General features: G+C 34.5%; 1 protein-coding gene across 1 annotated transcript; it reads right to left on the reverse strand.

The window, feature by feature from the left end:
- Positions 1 to 343: 343 nt before the first annotated feature.
- On the reverse strand, positions 344 to 17,187 carry LOC149781916 (uncharacterized). The gene is made up of 4 exons (XM_089934802.1): positions 17,018 to 17,187; positions 12,813 to 12,866; positions 2,555 to 2,722; positions 344 to 1,574 (listed from the first exon to the last, which is right to left on the reverse strand). Exons 1-4 carry the CDS (start codon positions 17,133 to 17,135, stop codon positions 1,219 to 1,221), a joined length of 696 nt encoding a protein of 231 aa, XP_089790928.1. The 5' UTR covers positions 17,136 to 17,187; the 3' UTR covers positions 344 to 1,218.
- Positions 17,188 to 17,396: the final 209 nt, after the last annotated feature.

Consider the following 17,396-nt stretch of genomic DNA (forward strand, 5'->3'; position numbering starts at 1 on the left):
GCCACACAAACCGGAACATAACTACATTCTTAGTCACACATTAATACGCACATCTCATTTTGTGCGTAATGATATCCTAAAACTACGTTCTGTTGCTTATGTCAATCACACGAGACTGAAATTGTGACACTTCCCATTTGCTTCAAATAGTACATTTAAATTTCTACCATTTTTGTTATTCTTTCTTGCTCACACATAATGGATCTATCAATAAACAGACACATAAACAACTGGATACACGAACAATTAGAAACATGTAATGAATTTAAATTTTCGTAAGCTGAAATCAATCATTTGGTTATCGTTTAAGTTCAAAAGCCAATCGTTCATATACAATTTTCATATTTCTAAAAGCATTTGAAGAATACTTGGTTTTCACATTCGACACAAAAGCATGTTACGTTAGGCACATGTTCGTGTTAATACATTGAAGATGAAATGGCTTTTGTATCAATCTCCGTCCATCATCTCTACAACAAATACCATATTTGACAGTACTAATTAAAATTGATTTGGTAGCTGTCTTTGACAAAAGCAGTTAGGAAATACTCGTTCTAGATGACAATAACGGGGATATCATACAAATTCATTTCTAAAAACAAATCATAATTATGTATGTTTATCAGAAACAAATGCCATTCTATTTGATAGTAATATGTATGATAGCGGTACAAACTTCACTATTCTTTCGATGCAAGTCAGAGAACTTTTGTATTTCGTGCTATATAGGCATTTAATTTAAAGTCTAATTCATGTATTATTGCGATGAAGTAAATATCATTATCCACAATTAAATCAGATTTTTATCTTGAATATACATGATGTTGACAACAGTTGGCCATGGAAACAAGATGGTGGAGCAAGGTGCATTGTGAGTATTTGCGTACACAATCGTGACGTCTGTGAAAACAACCCATAAGATCTGTACAGATTTGTCTCTGCTGTGACTGTGATCTTGCTGTTCAACGGACGACTGGGAACATCATTTGCATATCAGAAAGGAAACCATCTGGCAGGTCTATCAAGTTTTCAGCTCCTGTACTAAATACTATCCTTGGTTCAAACTCGTAAAAACATTTTTAATAACGTTAGATGCAATTATACACGCGTTTGCTTTTAACGCATTAGTTTATCACATGTTGACACGAACGTCCTTTGATTTAGAAACTTTAATTGAATCCAGATTTACACCCAGTCGCATATCAATCCAATTTCAGACTAAGGGCTTTGAATCAATCTGGTCTCCAGAGTTGTTACAGCCATGTCGAGGAGTTCTTGGTACAGCTTATCATAAAACTTGTTCCAGTCGTGAACAGATTCATCGAAGTTAAGGACAGTTTCGGCAATCCATAAATATATCTGCTCTGGGTTCCACAGACTTGGAATAGCGTTGTAGCCGAAGCCTCTCTGCCATTTGCAGAAGCCTTGCATGCACTGCACGTTGCCTACCCCGTTCTTGATGTGGTTGTCCCTCTTGGGATCGACACAAAATCGCAGTACGCATGCTACAGCATTGCTTTGCTTGCACAGAGAACATAGTATGTCCGCATGTAAAGATGTTCCGGTGGCGAATGCTGAAAGAAAAAGACCGCTTGTGCTCACACATAATGGTATCTAATCATGAAAGAGCGTGACGTTGTTTTTCAGAGCCTTAATAATCATGGTATGTGTGGCGTGGAATTTGAGGAGCATGCTTACATACTTTGAAGAATAATGTTCCTCTTACTTCACAGTTCAAAACGTTGAGATCGTGGTCTAAATAATATTTGACTTTGCTATTTTAGCAATATCTTAAAAATTTAACTATTGTATATGTTCAAAATGACTTCATATTCGGGCGCTGTTTCAAATTTTGAAACAATGACATGGTCAGTCTGAGTTCATTTTGTTGTTTTGAAGATTGTTGTATGAATGAGATTCTGTTTATCTAGTAATCAATTAGAAACTTCAGCTGAACTTTATAAACAAAAAAATGTACTGTAGTAATCAATTACATATTTCAGCTGCATTTCAGAAATGAAAATCTGTACTGTAGTAATCAATTAGATATTTCAACTGAATTTAAAAAATGAACATTTGTACTGTAGTAATGAATTAGATATTTCAACTGAATTTAATAAATGAATATTTGCATGGTAGTAATAAATTAGACATTAGATATGCATATACATTATTCATTTGTATGAAATCTATTACTTTTGTTCTCTTTCTCGACAAAGACTTTTCTTACATCATACATTTTTGTCAGAAAATGAAGATTCGTCGAGTTCTTTTTGTTTGTAATCTTAACAATCTAGATGATTTTTTACCAGAAAAGGTACTGACCATTAATTCTTAGGGGTGGTTTGTTGTTCCACAGAGATTTTTGTTTAATGTAGGAGATGGTATACTCTTGTTGGCTAAGACAAAGACATAGTTAACAACATAGTTAGCATATAAAAGGAATGTTAGGCGTTGTTGTCAGCAAAGACAATACCGGAACTTGATTATAAACAAATCACAACTCCCTGGAAAATCAAATCGTCTTTGTCAAAATATGAAAGCGAATACGTACCCCCTTCGGGAGGTAGCTCGGGAAGTCCGGCTTTAATAAACATGTTGGATGGAGTAGAGATTTTACTGGATTTTCCAAGTGTACACAGTGTACTGATGCATCCCATATTTCCCATCACCATGCAGCTTTTACACACAGAGCTTAAGACTTTTGCTATTTCGGAGGAAGCTGAAATACAATCAAAATTATTTTTGCATTCCACACAGAAGCAGACTTTGAGGAAAACAGATTTTCAGTGTACGGTATAGGTGATGTGCTGCCTGTCTATCATAATAATACAGGCTTGTTGTGTGCAAGCGATTTCTGGACCACGAGAAAATATTTTACATTCCATGGGTTCAGTCACTTCCGAGTACTATGGGAAACGTATGCACACTACCAATAGTGTACTATTGTTATTCTTACATGACCATTTCCTTCGTGCATACATTGTTTATCGAATACCTACATCAAAGAGTTGTATAACACAAAATACAATTCAAATATCACGTGCATTTGCAATGTACATCAGGACTGAAGCCCAAAATTCTAACATAGAAAACAACCTACAACCGGAATGAGTCTGAAATAATTCAATATCAGCAATTTGTAGTACTCATTAGTGCTCATCCGCCGTGCCCACTTTTCCACATTTGACTGTTACATAACTTACCACTGCGTGCGCTGTTATCACAGGGCACACTATTTGTTTTCTGAATAGACCGGAATAGTTATTAATGTTACATGTAATTTAATAATTAGGCGTTTATATAATTATAGATACTTCACAAACTGTCTGACAAATTTATTGAATAGCGCAGACATTTTGCAAAATCCGTACAATTAGGATCATATAAACAGCAACAGCAAAAATTTCCTGAATTATTTGTAGTAAATTCTAATCTGAGATCCTGTATTTTAATAACTGAAGTGAGTATATGGCTAATGACAGAAAGGCGAACTTACTACTGGACCACTCTTATTACTACTGGATTAACAGGAATGTAGTCAAGGAACTGTATTAGAACTCTCAAATACCTTACTATTGCAATAATAAGATATGACTCAACTATTACCAAACCTCTTGGTAGTCTCTCGAGTCGAGGAAGACAAGTTGTGCCATCTCATCGACGGAGGACGCGCATGTGGCTCCGGAGTCCAAATACAGATGCACACAGGCGGTTGCAGGTGGGGCATGGGGCACCGTTGGTTGGGGGAGGCTGGTTTACATATCTGCGACGTTTCTCATGAGCTGCAGCAAACGCTGGCAGCGGTCAACCTCAAACTGGAACAGGCTTTTCTGGTTCGGGCTCACCACTGGCTTCTGTCTGAAGCAGCAAGCTCGAGCTGGAGGGGTTGAAGGTCTGCCTATTTTGATGTGCGTCTTGAGATTATCTTTGTACCTCTTGCGAGGGTGGCCTTGGTTTCGGTTGCCCTGGGCTAGCTCGCCAAAGAACAGCTGCTTTGGGATTCTATTTTGATCCATGCGGATAACATGACCAGTCCAACGAAGCTGGGCCTGAATTAGTTTGTCTTCCATGCTTGTTGTATTGGCTCTATCAAGGACATTTTGGTTGGTGATTAGGTCCTGTCACTTGATCCGCATGATGGATCTCAGGGAGCGCTGGTGGAATTGTTCCAACTGACTGATATGCCTTCGGTAGACAGTCCATGTTTCACATCCATACAAGAGAGACGTGAGGACAACTGCATTGTAAACTTTCATCTTTATTGACAGTCGTACGTCCTTGTGCTGCAAGACCTTGGTTCGGATTCGTTGACTGGCTTTTTGGATCCTCGCAGTGATCTCTTGGCCCAGGGAACCATTGCTGGATATTGTGCTGCCAAGGTATTTGAAACTGTCCACATTCTTCAGCTGCGTGTCGCCAATGGTGAAGCAGGGTTATGATGGGACAGGGTTTGGGGCGGGCGGGAACAGGACTTCTGTCTTTCCTAGGCTAATTGTGAGTCCAAATAGGTTGTAGGCTTCAGAGAACCTGTCCAGGATTGCCTGTATATGAGTCTCGTTAGGTGTGTCCTCATTTTTTATAAGTATCTAACATTATGAAACTGAACTAGGAAATTACTAAACTACAGAGTCATTACTTCAGTTACTGCAAGTAAGGTTAAGGGAGATAAATCTTACTGTGCTAGTTAAGCTTAATCAATCCCTTATTGTTAGCATTTTGACCATATATTGTATTGATTTTTCTTCAACTATTTTTTCAAAATTGAAAACAGTAATCAGAAGAAAAATATAAAGGACAGTGAAGAAGGCATTTAATTGCCTCCAGTGTGATGAGAATACTTTCATTAAAGTTTTCCACGCGTATTCAAAGACCGTATTGCTAATAACTGACAAGAACAGTTAATATATCGCATTTTGAATCTGTAAACAGTATATTTAATACCTGAACCGTACAACAAATCAAAAGTACCATGTGAAAGATTTAATTTTGAAACAAAAATAAACTAATATATAATTGTTACAAATAGTTTGATCCAATCTAAAATACCACTTGACGTTAGCCAGGAGCTTGTCTAGTGCTTAAGGGATTCTCTACAATTTCGTACTTTTCGGTGTTTAATTTCTAAAGAATATAGGTTGTCCATTCTGGCCATTTGAATTAGACCTTGTATATCTAAAGCATGGTTAAACTAACTTGTTATTCCCTTTATTTTTGTGAATGATTAAAGGGTGCAATTTGAGTTACAGAGTATACAGTAAGCCCGTTCTTCAAGTGTGCACCTATATATATATATATATATATATATATATATATATATATATATATATATATATATATATATATATATATATATATAAACAAAAACTACCTTTTCGCTTCGCTTGATCATTCCTGGACTTCAAAGGTAAATTGTACCCCAAAAAATAACACCCGGTAATTGTTATTGCTTTTATATATTTTGCTAATTCATTCATTGCACCCTCAGAAGCTGATATTACCTACACTTGCAACATTGATACCTTTTATAATTACTGTGCTTTGGACAAGTTCATGTTGACTTTTCAAAGACATGGAGTCAATCAATTTGATCATACGTTGTTCTTAGATCTTGCATGGTTTCCGCAACTACAGCATGTGAAGGAATTTTAGCCACATTACATGAAAGTAGTATAGATGTATGTCAACATTCCCTCACATGTGCATGTCGCAAATGCAAACAACTTCACCTTGCACCTGTCACCATGTCCGCAACACGAAATATCACTGGAGCACCAACTCCTTCCCCCATCCCGTGAGCGTCTCGTGACACATGGCATATAAACGGCAAATTTGCCGACTTTGTGTGGAAATGAAGCAACCTAGGTCAGTCAGAATGGCGATTGACGATGCTGCACGGTCCCTTGTTTGACTTGAATATAGAACATGTGTACTAGCAATACAAAATATCCAACTGAGGACGAAACACTATCGCGCAGAATAAAAATCTGCAATGTTGTTTCCTACTATAAGCTTTAGGTAACGCAGTAGCACATTTGTGGTAAAATGTAAGACATATATATATATATATATATATATATATATATATATATATATATATATATATATATATATATGTATGTTCTCGCACACGTATGTACGAAACAACCTAAGTATGCAAGGAACTTATTTAGTACACATCTTATATCAGTAAATGCTGGAAGAGACCTTAAAAAAAAAGTAATACCATGTACGCATGTAACAACTTAAGTATGTATTATATGATTTTTTTCGTCTCTTATATGTGTTGTTTTGGTAGAGACCAAAACAAAGCAAGTAAATGCGCATTGTCGGGGTATTAGTTTTGGATGAATTGTCAGAAATTAATTACATATGCAAATATATTAAATTTCACATGATTTTTTCTATAATGTTTTAAATTTTTTATTCAAGATTGTAAGCTCTAGTAATTGTCTATAGCTGGATTTGGATGTGCGTGCATACGTTTTATTGTATGATGTTTAGAAAGTAAAACTGAGTAGGATCTATAAATACATGCTTACATACGTGTTGACATTTACTAATAATAGAATTACAGTAAATATGTTTACGAGCTTCGGGCTTTTTCCCATTAGACATATAGTTCGGATGGTATTTTTGAAGAATTAAATTAGTTCCCATTGGATGGTTCAAATCATGTGAGTTCTTCTACGATGTTTTGGATTCACTTTATAATACTGTAAGTTTCTCTCAAATTTTCATTTAAAAAGTTGATAATTACATTATTTATTAAGTTTCACAAAACTTATTAGTTTAGCTAATTTCTACATGACATATGTGGCAAGTTGACAATTAATTAATCACAAATAAAAGTCCAGACAACGTCCATGTTGAATATACGCACCTAATTAATTCCGCATATATTTAGATCGTTTTTCATACGCAGATGTTAATTGTTCTGGTTTTGTGTGCCCTAACTCTGCTGCAATTCGTGCCGACTATTATACATTTGCTTTAATTTCTCTACACACTTGTTGTTTTGGTTTGTTGTCAACCGTTTAGTATTTCTTTCCATTTGTGACAATAATCTTTTCTGTCCGGCCAGTTCAAATGTGCGTGAAGCAGTATGAATGTGCTCCCGTAGTATTGGGTCAAAGAATATGGGTTGGGTTTTATTAAAGAAATGCGATAGCAAGGAAAGTGGTCCAGTTATGGCGGTGTTTTGGGGATGTTGTATTCCGTAGTTAGGAAATTGGTCCAGTTATGATGGTGCATTTGTGTTGCTGTAAGCAATTGTATGGAAAATGTTCAAGTTATGGTGGCGTATATGGTGTTGTTTAACGCTCTAGTACCGAAAATTGTACATTAGAAAATGGCTGATGCGAAAGTTGTCATTTTAATTAATCAACTAATTATTTTCATTTTATTTCCTTTTTGCGCGTGGACACATTCCTCGCCATGAAAGTCTCTACTAATGTACAGCTAACTAGATCAACATCTGTCTGTAGCCATTACCTGTGGCAATTACAATTTATATTTTGTCAGCATCATAATTAGATCTTAATTAATTTAATTAGTTAAGCGTGCTTAATGTACTAACTACTGGAGGAATAAATGTATCACGATTAGTTATTAATTTAATAGATGTTATCTATTTGGCAATAAGCCGTCTGCTATTTAAGTCTCGACGTATTTAAGTATATAACTCAACAGTAATGAATATGTACGATGCACATAATTTACAACTTCTGTATCATTTTCACAAAATGCATTCGTATTCCATACAACTCTACTGGCCGTTGAGATCTCTCGACACAGAGCAGCACACAGAATACGCACATACAGGCACATACTACAAATGCAGCTGACACAAATTACAACCCAAATCATAAAAAAAACATGCATAGATTCGTGACAGATGCAGGTATATTATTAGCAAGATTTAGTACAAAATAATATTGATATCAATGAACATTGTTTGCATGTATGAGGACATAAACGAAATTATCACAAAGTTATCTCCGATTAAGAAAATTAATTTTCGTATGATTTTTAGCTGTGGGTGTGCGTGATTTGGATTTTTAACGTAGCTTTCACCATTGTTTCAGTCATATCGCTACGATGTCTGCAGTTTATAGTGATATCTAGCACTGGGGCATCATGCCGCAGACATGTAAAATGATGTTCCACCAGTCACATTATCCTGACACCAGGCCGACCAGTCCTAATACTAACTTATTAATGCTGAGCGCCTAGCGAGGCTGCTGTAAGTACCAATTTGGATTAGTCTTTGGTATAAATCGGCTAGGGTTCGAACTCGCAACCTAACGCATCCGAGAGGTACGCTCTAACCATAAGGCCACATGAGAGGTCAAGTGCTTTATTATACGGATGCCCGATGGGATGATAAATGAAAATTTAGCATAGCCTTTTGAAAGGTATGTATGTCATTTCCACACTATTTAGCTGTCATGCGAAGCGAATCCATGAATGTTTAATACAGATAAAGGAGATTAAGTATGCTTAGATAAACTTGTTATTATAAACAGGGAACCAATCTTGTTTTCTGGGTATTTATTTATTCTTATGACGTGACATAATGTGATATTAATTTAACAAATACAACTTTACGTACAATATACTGACCTTCTATTTCGTTTTCTTCCAGATTGTCTTATTCAAAACTAAGCATTGCATTTCTACTATTATAAGCCTTGTGATAATGGTTATGGGCGATTTTATATTACCTTTTATGTATTAAGTATTAGACGACAGGAGCGAGCGTATTACCATATATATCATAGGTAGAGCAGCGAAAAGTCTAACAAACAACAAAATTATAGTGGATGGTGTTACGACTCTATGGTCTAAAAGTAAGTAACAGATGAATGTAAAAACAACACGTTTTGTATAAATAATTAAAAAAAAATTAAAAACAAGTTACAATAATGTAAATTAAATCCCAAATAGTCCAAAAAGTCTAACACGGTCAAAATTATAGAGTAGCCTCAGATGTGATAATGTGTCAACAGTCTTGATGTACCACAATGACATAATCCAGAATCTCTTTACATGAATTCACAATAATCCCCAAACAGTGATTTTTTCCTAAAATATACGGGCACTTAGTAATTCCACTGAATAATGGACCAGCTTCACAATGCCTGAAGATAAAGCTCTTGGGATGTCTCACAATTATAAAAAGACTGCTGGGAGATTTACAATCAGAATGGCAGAACGTGAGAAGTATATCGATTATAGCCAAGAGGATTTACAGTGTTTAACCGCCAAACAATTAAAATAAATCTTAAACCTGAACAATGATAGTGTAAGCAGACAAGCGGACATGCTATTATCGCGTACCTGCGCCCTAATTGCAGGAAAAAGAATACCTCGCAATTAAAATAATAGGTGTGTGTGATGTTAACACAGTCTGTTATTGCTCTCCGAAAACGCTTTTCTCAAATTAGTAGAAATGAACTTCCATCAGATTTATGACTATTCACGATTATTTAGTAAAGAAAACGAAAACAATGGTTAAAAGGAACAAAGTTTGAAAAAAGAATATTTTTTTTTTTTTGCAATTTCGCAATCATGAAACTATGCACAATTTCTGAGTGAGTTTGTCTTGAAATATCTCATTCAATTAAAAAGAAACTGAGAAAAGTTTCATTGTTTAATAGACTTAGATAGCTAAAGATATTTTAGTAGAAAAAATTCTTTATTATTTAAGCAAAGGGAAATTATGACCCTAAAATTATTGTAAATCTAAATGCGGTAAACTGATCCGGGGCTATTTACGTTGCTCTGCTCGAAGAACAATTCCAATGAACTGAACATCAGTAATATAGCATTTACTTATTCGCCTGGTACGGCTAAATAACTTTATAATTTCGTTGTTTCTAAGCATATTCTCGTTGAAACGCCTTCCAGAAATGATAAACTGAAATCTTTGGTAAATGAAATATCTCTAATACCTACACCTGTTTGCCATTACTACCTAAATACATGATGTTACCATATCTTCCAGATCTGGTCACAAATAAGTCAAGTAGTACTGATGGATCAAGGTGTAAAATCTTAAAAATGTAGGCTTATTCAATTGTTGAATCTACCATCGACTTAATGATCACTGGGATCTAAACTTGAATCTTCCCATCCAATCTGACTATAGTTAATCCTGATGCATCAAGGTGGCAACAACACCAACCACTTTTATTACAGATTTATATCAGTCCGCCTTTCTCTTTAAAAACTATTTGAAGAAACCAAAAGATGTTTCCCGTCTTAATAAATATAACATTTTATACGCAACTCAATTAAGTATCGGATCATTTTTGTTAATCTCCTTTAGTTAAACTTGTATATGAATGGATAAACCATATCGCTAATGGAGACGTTTATGAGGCGGTTGCTATGTTCACAAATATAGTTTAAATTAGGCATTGATTAAGATGATTACATTTGGACTCAATAAAAGCACGTCTGCATTGACATAGAGGTATCTCGTGCTCATTCGTGAGTCAATGAAATTGGTCATTCAGACTGTGTCAGAAATTGATCTTGTAATGACTTTCCGATCTGCAGATATAGAAATAAATAGCAGTATTTGTCACTGTACAATACAAATGTAATATACAACACCTTTCTGGGCGCGGATTTCTGTTGCAGTGTCTGCTAGGGTATCCGGGCCGTCGCTTCATTTTGATGTCCGATACTTAAGACCCGCTCCAAGATGTGTTTTGGTACTTCCATTCCAGCGAATTGCATTTGTTTACTATGTTTCGGTTCAGTATGTATGGATGTATGTGTGCTTGCGTGTGTGTATATATGTACTCAGTGGCGTATTACGGCATCTCGACAAAATGGTGAATATATGGTACCAACGGTGTTGGATGAATATAATCCATGTATTTTGGCAACTTTTGGCAAAAAACAAACAAAAGAAAGCGATCAAAGCTGTGGATGCATTTCACATTCATCGTATGACATAGTTTTAATGGTCTGATATTAACATGACTTGACATTAATCTCGAGACAAAGACTTGGCTCACATATTTTAAAAGAATCTGTCAATCAAGTCCGATATTAAAATGTTGCCTCTGCAGTAAGACTCAGACAAGGACTTAGCACAAATTATGTTCATTAATAAAAGAAAGTAAACACAGACTTCTGTTGCAAAGAAAAATGGCAGTTGTTTTAGAAGAAAAATAAACAAAAATAAACAAACATATAAATGTTATAAATTTGGGACTATGGTTGGATAAATAATTGGACTGTACACAAAAAGCCAATCCAAAACTGTGACAGCATTCTCAAACAGATGCATCTATAAATGCGGAAAATGAATTGTCTCTGATACAGGCAGTCATAGAGAATGAGATTGCTCTGATACAGGCAGTCATGGAAAATGAATTGTCTCTGATACAGGCAGTCATAGAGAATGAGATTTCTCTGGTACAGGCAGTCATAGAGAATGAGATTGCTCTGATACAGGCAGTCATGGAAAATGAATTGTCTCTGGTACAGGCAGTCATAGAGAATGAGATTTCTCTGATACAGGCAGTCATAGAGAATGAGATTGCTCTGATACAGGCAGTCATGGAGAATGAGATTGCTCTGATACAGGCAGTCATAGAGAATGAGATTGCTCTGATACAGGCAGTCATGGAGAATGAGATTGCTCTGATACAGGTAGTCATATGCGAGTCTTTTTGTGACTTAGGGATTTTCCAAAACTTGGATATATTACAGTGATGTTAAAACACGTTGTAGATCTAAATTGTGTCCGTGTAAAATTTATGTCCAAATTTTAAACACCTGCTCTTAGGCAAATGGTATTTTTAAAAAACAAATGAGACAGATTACAGTGATGTTAAAACACGTTGTAGATCTAAATTGTGTCCTTGTATAATTTATGTCCAAATTTTAAACACCTGCTCTTAATCAAATGGTATTTTTAAAAACAAATGAGACAGGTTGCCATTGTTGGAGAAGTTTTCTCATACGCAAACTAAGAAGTCCTTATGACATTTAGAGCGATGATGACTTAACCGTATGGATCTATATTACTAAACTGTATATTCCGTGATTGTGTGTTCATTCCGTTCATATTGACGTATTACATGTTTGAAATGTCTTGAGTGGGTTTGCCTTGAAAATTCTTATTACCTGTTTTCTTCAGATAATTCTATTTGAAAGAGCCATTTTTTCAAATTCCTGGAAACATAGGGCATGATGCAAAATGATGGAAAACTTTAATCATTTTCAATATTTCTTAAAAGCAATTGACATTCTAATAAATGTTTTAACTTTTAGGCAAATTACAAAAATACCTAAATTCAGATATTGTCTATAACATATACTATAGTAACCGTTCGTGTTCGCGGTAACATGAGATTTGTGAACGTTAGCGTTTCGCTGTGCACATCAACAGTTGTTACAATTGTGTCGTTTTGATGTGCACGTCAACGGTTGTTACAATGGTGTCGTTCTGATGTACACATCAACGGTTGTTACAAAGACGTTGTTATGATTAATTGGATTTTCTTACTTGTAATAAGGACTCTCGAGAAAATGGTCTCTACAAATTAGGACAACATAACGGTCTCTACAAATTAGGAAAATATGCTTGATAGACGTTCATATATCTGTTTAAACAGTAGTACTCGTATTCATTGAATATTCCGTTGAAACTTCAAGCAATAAAAGCAAAAGACCTTTTTATTATTTTTGTAACACATATGCAAATTACTTAAGCCTTTAAATCGACGTGATGTTGTTGTTTTTTTGGTCTCGGGCTTGTCCGTGCGTGCATTTTCGTTTATACTTACAGTTCTCCAATAGTGCATGGAAACTCTGTTCCTGTTCTATTCGCTCTTTGGATACTACAAATAGAAAATTGTACACATTAATTTCTATACAAACTGATGTATGTTGCTTCACAGACATTTATTTTTACGAAATGTAAGGTCAAAATTCGACAAAATCGGATCTAACTTCGGACTGTAAATCCCCAGATCTGCTGTCGTATAATGCGCCGGCAGATCGGGGTAATGCAGTGTTTTATGACCTTACCAGTGATCAAAATATATAGTCCCTGAATTGCTGGTGCATTGTGCGACTGTAAAACTGGGTCAATACAGACTTTTAGGACTTATTAGTGGATCAAGCAATTTAGACCCTGAACTGCTGGTGCATTGTGCGATGGCAGATCAGGATATATGCAGCTTAGTGTTGAATCCGATTTGTCAATTAAGACATGCAGAGTAAAATGGTCCACATGTTCCTCTTTGTCGCACTGGATATATAATCTACAGTACACTTAAATGTTTCCTATACCTTGTAAGCCACACCCACAGTGTGTCAAAGTAGTAGCTAGTGTATAATAAATGTTTCTTGCAATTGAAACCTGACTTGGAAAGATGTGTTTAGATTTCAAAATCTGAGAATAGATGGGCTTCCGGTAGTCGTTGATCATTAAAATCATTTTTATTTCGTAATCATTTTCTTTTGTTTCGTCAAGACCTTATCATTTAAACATCACAGGCGTTATGTATGCTAATATACTGATATCAATGACCATGGCAAGCAGAAATCACTCACTTTTTGCACATGGCATATCGTTCAATGATGCAACGGAGAAGAAATAAACTGGAACAGAAGTCCCACACATTACATAAGGAAGGTACGCCGTTGCCGCGCTGTATAAATATGACATGAAATCACCACCACCACATCACACAAAATCAAACAACTTATTGCCTTTTAATATATTTAAGCCGGGAAGTTGCAAACAATGTCAGAGTTAGCATGTAATGACATTGTACTAAAAACTGATGGCATCGCTTCCTCACAGCGAAATATTACTTGAGCCAGAAAGTGAATATGATATGTTATGAAATAAACATAAATAGCTGTCCTATGTATCTTGTCGCAGTTACATCCATAACTGACGCAGTTTCGTCCATAAATTACGAAGATTCATACGTAATTGTTGCAGAATTGTTTCTCTTTTGTGATATCGCTATAAAATATTTCCAGGCTTTAATGCCTATGGTATGAGAGGAAGAAGTAAACCACCACATGTTTTTTCAACGCTTATGCACCATTCCGCTTAGTTACATGTCCACTACGTGTTTTAACTTATTTTGATACCCGTTGTGTTTAGAGTAGATTTAAACTCAAATTAGTTATGTGTTCATTGTCAATAATTTGCCGTGTTCCGGTGGTCATGTGATAAGTTGTTTCTTACAAAGTCTCACAATGATAACATTTATTCAGATCGAACATTTAAAGCAAGTACAATGACGATAACAATAACTTTAACAACAAAGAAAATATTCATCATTATTGATTAGTAAACCATATGAAAACTAACGAAGTGGCGACACCGAATTGGAAGTATTGAAGAATATAACCATGGATATTCTCCCTCGAAATCAACTTTCCATATCTATCTCTCTCTCTCTCGCAATTATCATATTCAGGTACATTTTATTTTTGAGGTTCTTACTCATTTGTATATTAGATACTAGTTTTGCAATGTTCGTTGACACTTTACTGCAGTTATATATATATATATATATATATATATATATATATATATATATATATATATATATATATATATATATATATATATATATATATATATATATATATATATATATTATAGTTGCAGTAAAGTGTCAACGAACATTGCAAAACTAGTAAAACCAGTATCTAACTGGCCTGAGCGATTTCGACTCTTAATGAGTCTTTTTCAAAGGCAAATACAAAACATAAACAAGACAAACAAATAATACATAAAAAACCGGTGTGTTTGCAAAACTTTAAATTTATTATGTTTCAACTAGTTTATTGTTGCGGATGCTGGAAAATATTTTATATTGACCTAGCAATTGATGGGCCATAACAACATCGGCTATTTTATGTAAATTTATGTAAGCGCAAATTATGTCCAAGATATTTCACTGTTATAAGAGTAATTATAGGGTATTGGGTGACTATTAGGCAAATTTATATAATCATTTAAAAGAAAATGTATCGGCTGCAATAAGATAATTTTATTTGTGCATGGCTGTCTTTTTCTAGTCTTCTTGGTTTAAACCGCTTGGCTAGAACATTGAACTTAGATACTAGGGAGTGGCAAATGCTTATGGCACTCCCTGTTATCTGAAGTATATGAGGACAAGATGAGATCAGGAGAGATTAAAAGAAAGAAAAAAGATCATACCCACACACACACACACACACACACACACACACACACACATATATATATATATATATATATATATATATATATATATATATATATATATATATATATATATATATATATATATATATATATATATATATATATATATGATATTACTACGATATATATTACTAATAATTTTCAGATTTGTTTTACATGTATATTGCTGGTAAATCAATATAATAATGCTTCAAGATATTCCTACATATATTTCTCATATATTGCTTCCGTAAGCATTCAGTTTCTGCCATAAGGAATATACTGTATTAAATGTAAGTTTGCTTCAAGCAATGAATAGATAAATGCCATGCCAGAGCATAAAGTCTCAGCAAACTGCCACAAATTAAATTTCTCTCATGTTCCATATATTTTTAAGAATGTATTCTAAGTTTTTAAAAGTTTTATTCTCTCCTGGTATAATTTTGTTTAAATGTGTTTTTCTAAAACTATTTCGTTGCTCAATGTACTGCATTCGTACCGGTTTATTTTTATACCGATATATATATATATATATATATATATATATATATATATATATATATATATATATATATATGTCATTTTTTAAAAAGAAAACACTAAAGGAAAAAAGAAAAAACTATTTATTTTCTGAAAAAAGGTGCATCTATGCATTACAGTGTTAATCAAAACACTATATAACCTAAAATTTGACTTTATCTTATTGGATTCCTTAATTTTGGTTTCTGAAAATTTCATGGAAAGAAAGAGAGCTTGAATTTGTAACTATCTAGAAAACAAATGTAAATGAAAGCGATTTTAATGGCAAAATTTACCATTATGATCTTGAACGTTATGTATCCTATAACAGTAGGAACTGAATCGACCAGGCTTTTCGTTTCCTTGTTTTCCTTCTCAGTAAGGCATTTGTTTACAAAGTATTTTAATTCATATAACGACAGAAAACATTAGGAAATATCGCGTTAGTGTTGTATTTATTCAATATATTGCATTATATAACATTCTAGAGTATTTCATTGTAACTATAGATATCCCACACAATAATTTCTTATGAGGAAATACCATTGTATGCGTTGATTTTAGTCCCAAATGTAGCATACAATTGTTCTGATCTCTAAACTATAATTCGAGCGTGGTATACTTCAGGGAGATATTCCATTCCAGCATTTATCTCTGCAAATAGATATCTAAACCTCAGAAAATAATTAAAATGTTTTAACAGTAGTGCGTCTTATTACATGTTATGTACAGTGAATGATCGAGGTTATCTCACAAGGTTTAACCTGTCTACCTTCATATAACATTTTCGATCCACTTCCGTGATTTACATGTACAAGAGGTACACTGCTGAATGAGGGAATAAAAACGTTCTGCCTCAGAAATAGTGTGTAAGCTATGTAATATGGTTTAGAAAGGAATTCGTCTTAAACGAACAACAATTTTGAAACAGAAATAAGGATGATGATGAGGAGGAGGTGAAGGAGGAGGAGGATGCTGCTATTACTACTGCTACTGTTGCTACTACTACCAATGCTGATATTACTGCTACTACTACTACTACTACTAATAATAATAATAATAATAATGTTAATACTGTCTTAATAATCTCGGTTATAATTTGTCACATGGCCACAAATATGTAAAATTAGATTTTTTCCTTTGTAAATTCTGTTTGACTCTTCCTTCCTCCAGCTCATGGTGATCATATAAATGTTCTGTTTATACACTTGTAAACCAGAAATTGCTATTTCTTTCTAAGCTTCAGCAAGAAGATTGCATGAAATTATGATTTACCTGCAGTATTTACATCTATCCACTCGGCAGCCTGAATGTTTGCCATCCTAACTCGTTTTGTGATGTCGAAACTTTCTCCGTGGACCGAAGATATCAGAAGAAATAATAAGAGAAACATTTCCAACTGCTGGTGAACCCTTAAGTTTCATTGTGCCACTTAATCACCAGCATTTCGGATACCTAAACTTCAACCAGAATGTCTAAGCGGACATATTTGCTCTTTCAACTACGTCAGTCACAAGAAAGCCTGGGGCTACAGATCTCGTGTCTAATCCTATAAAGAAGAAATACATTGCAAGATCGACCAGAGTGAGGAAATGACCTACCTAACTTTCTAAAGGCTATGCAATGCTCCCTATATTTCATCCCTATGGGAATC

The sequence above is a fragment of the Sinohyriopsis cumingii genome, chromosome 15 (genome assembly GCF_028554795.1).
Source record: "Sinohyriopsis cumingii isolate HCF-2022 chromosome 15, ASM2855479v2, whole genome shotgun sequence".
NCBI classification, from domain to species: Eukaryota; Metazoa; Mollusca; class Bivalvia; order Unionida; family Unionidae; genus Sinohyriopsis; species Sinohyriopsis cumingii.

Coding starts and splice junctions, on each gene's coding strand:
- LOC149781916 (XM_089934802.1), bottom strand. CDS start 17,135: ATGTTTCTCTTATTATTTCTTCTGATATCTTCGGTCCACGGAGAAAGT. Junction 12,867..17,017: donor GATAGATGTAAATACTGCAG/GTAAATCATAAT, acceptor TTCTATTTGTAG/TATCCAAAGAGCGAATAGAA. Junction 2,723..12,812: donor CCATGCACTATTGGAGAACT/GTAAGTATAAAC, acceptor ATTGTATTTCAG/CTTCCTCCGAAATAGCAAAA.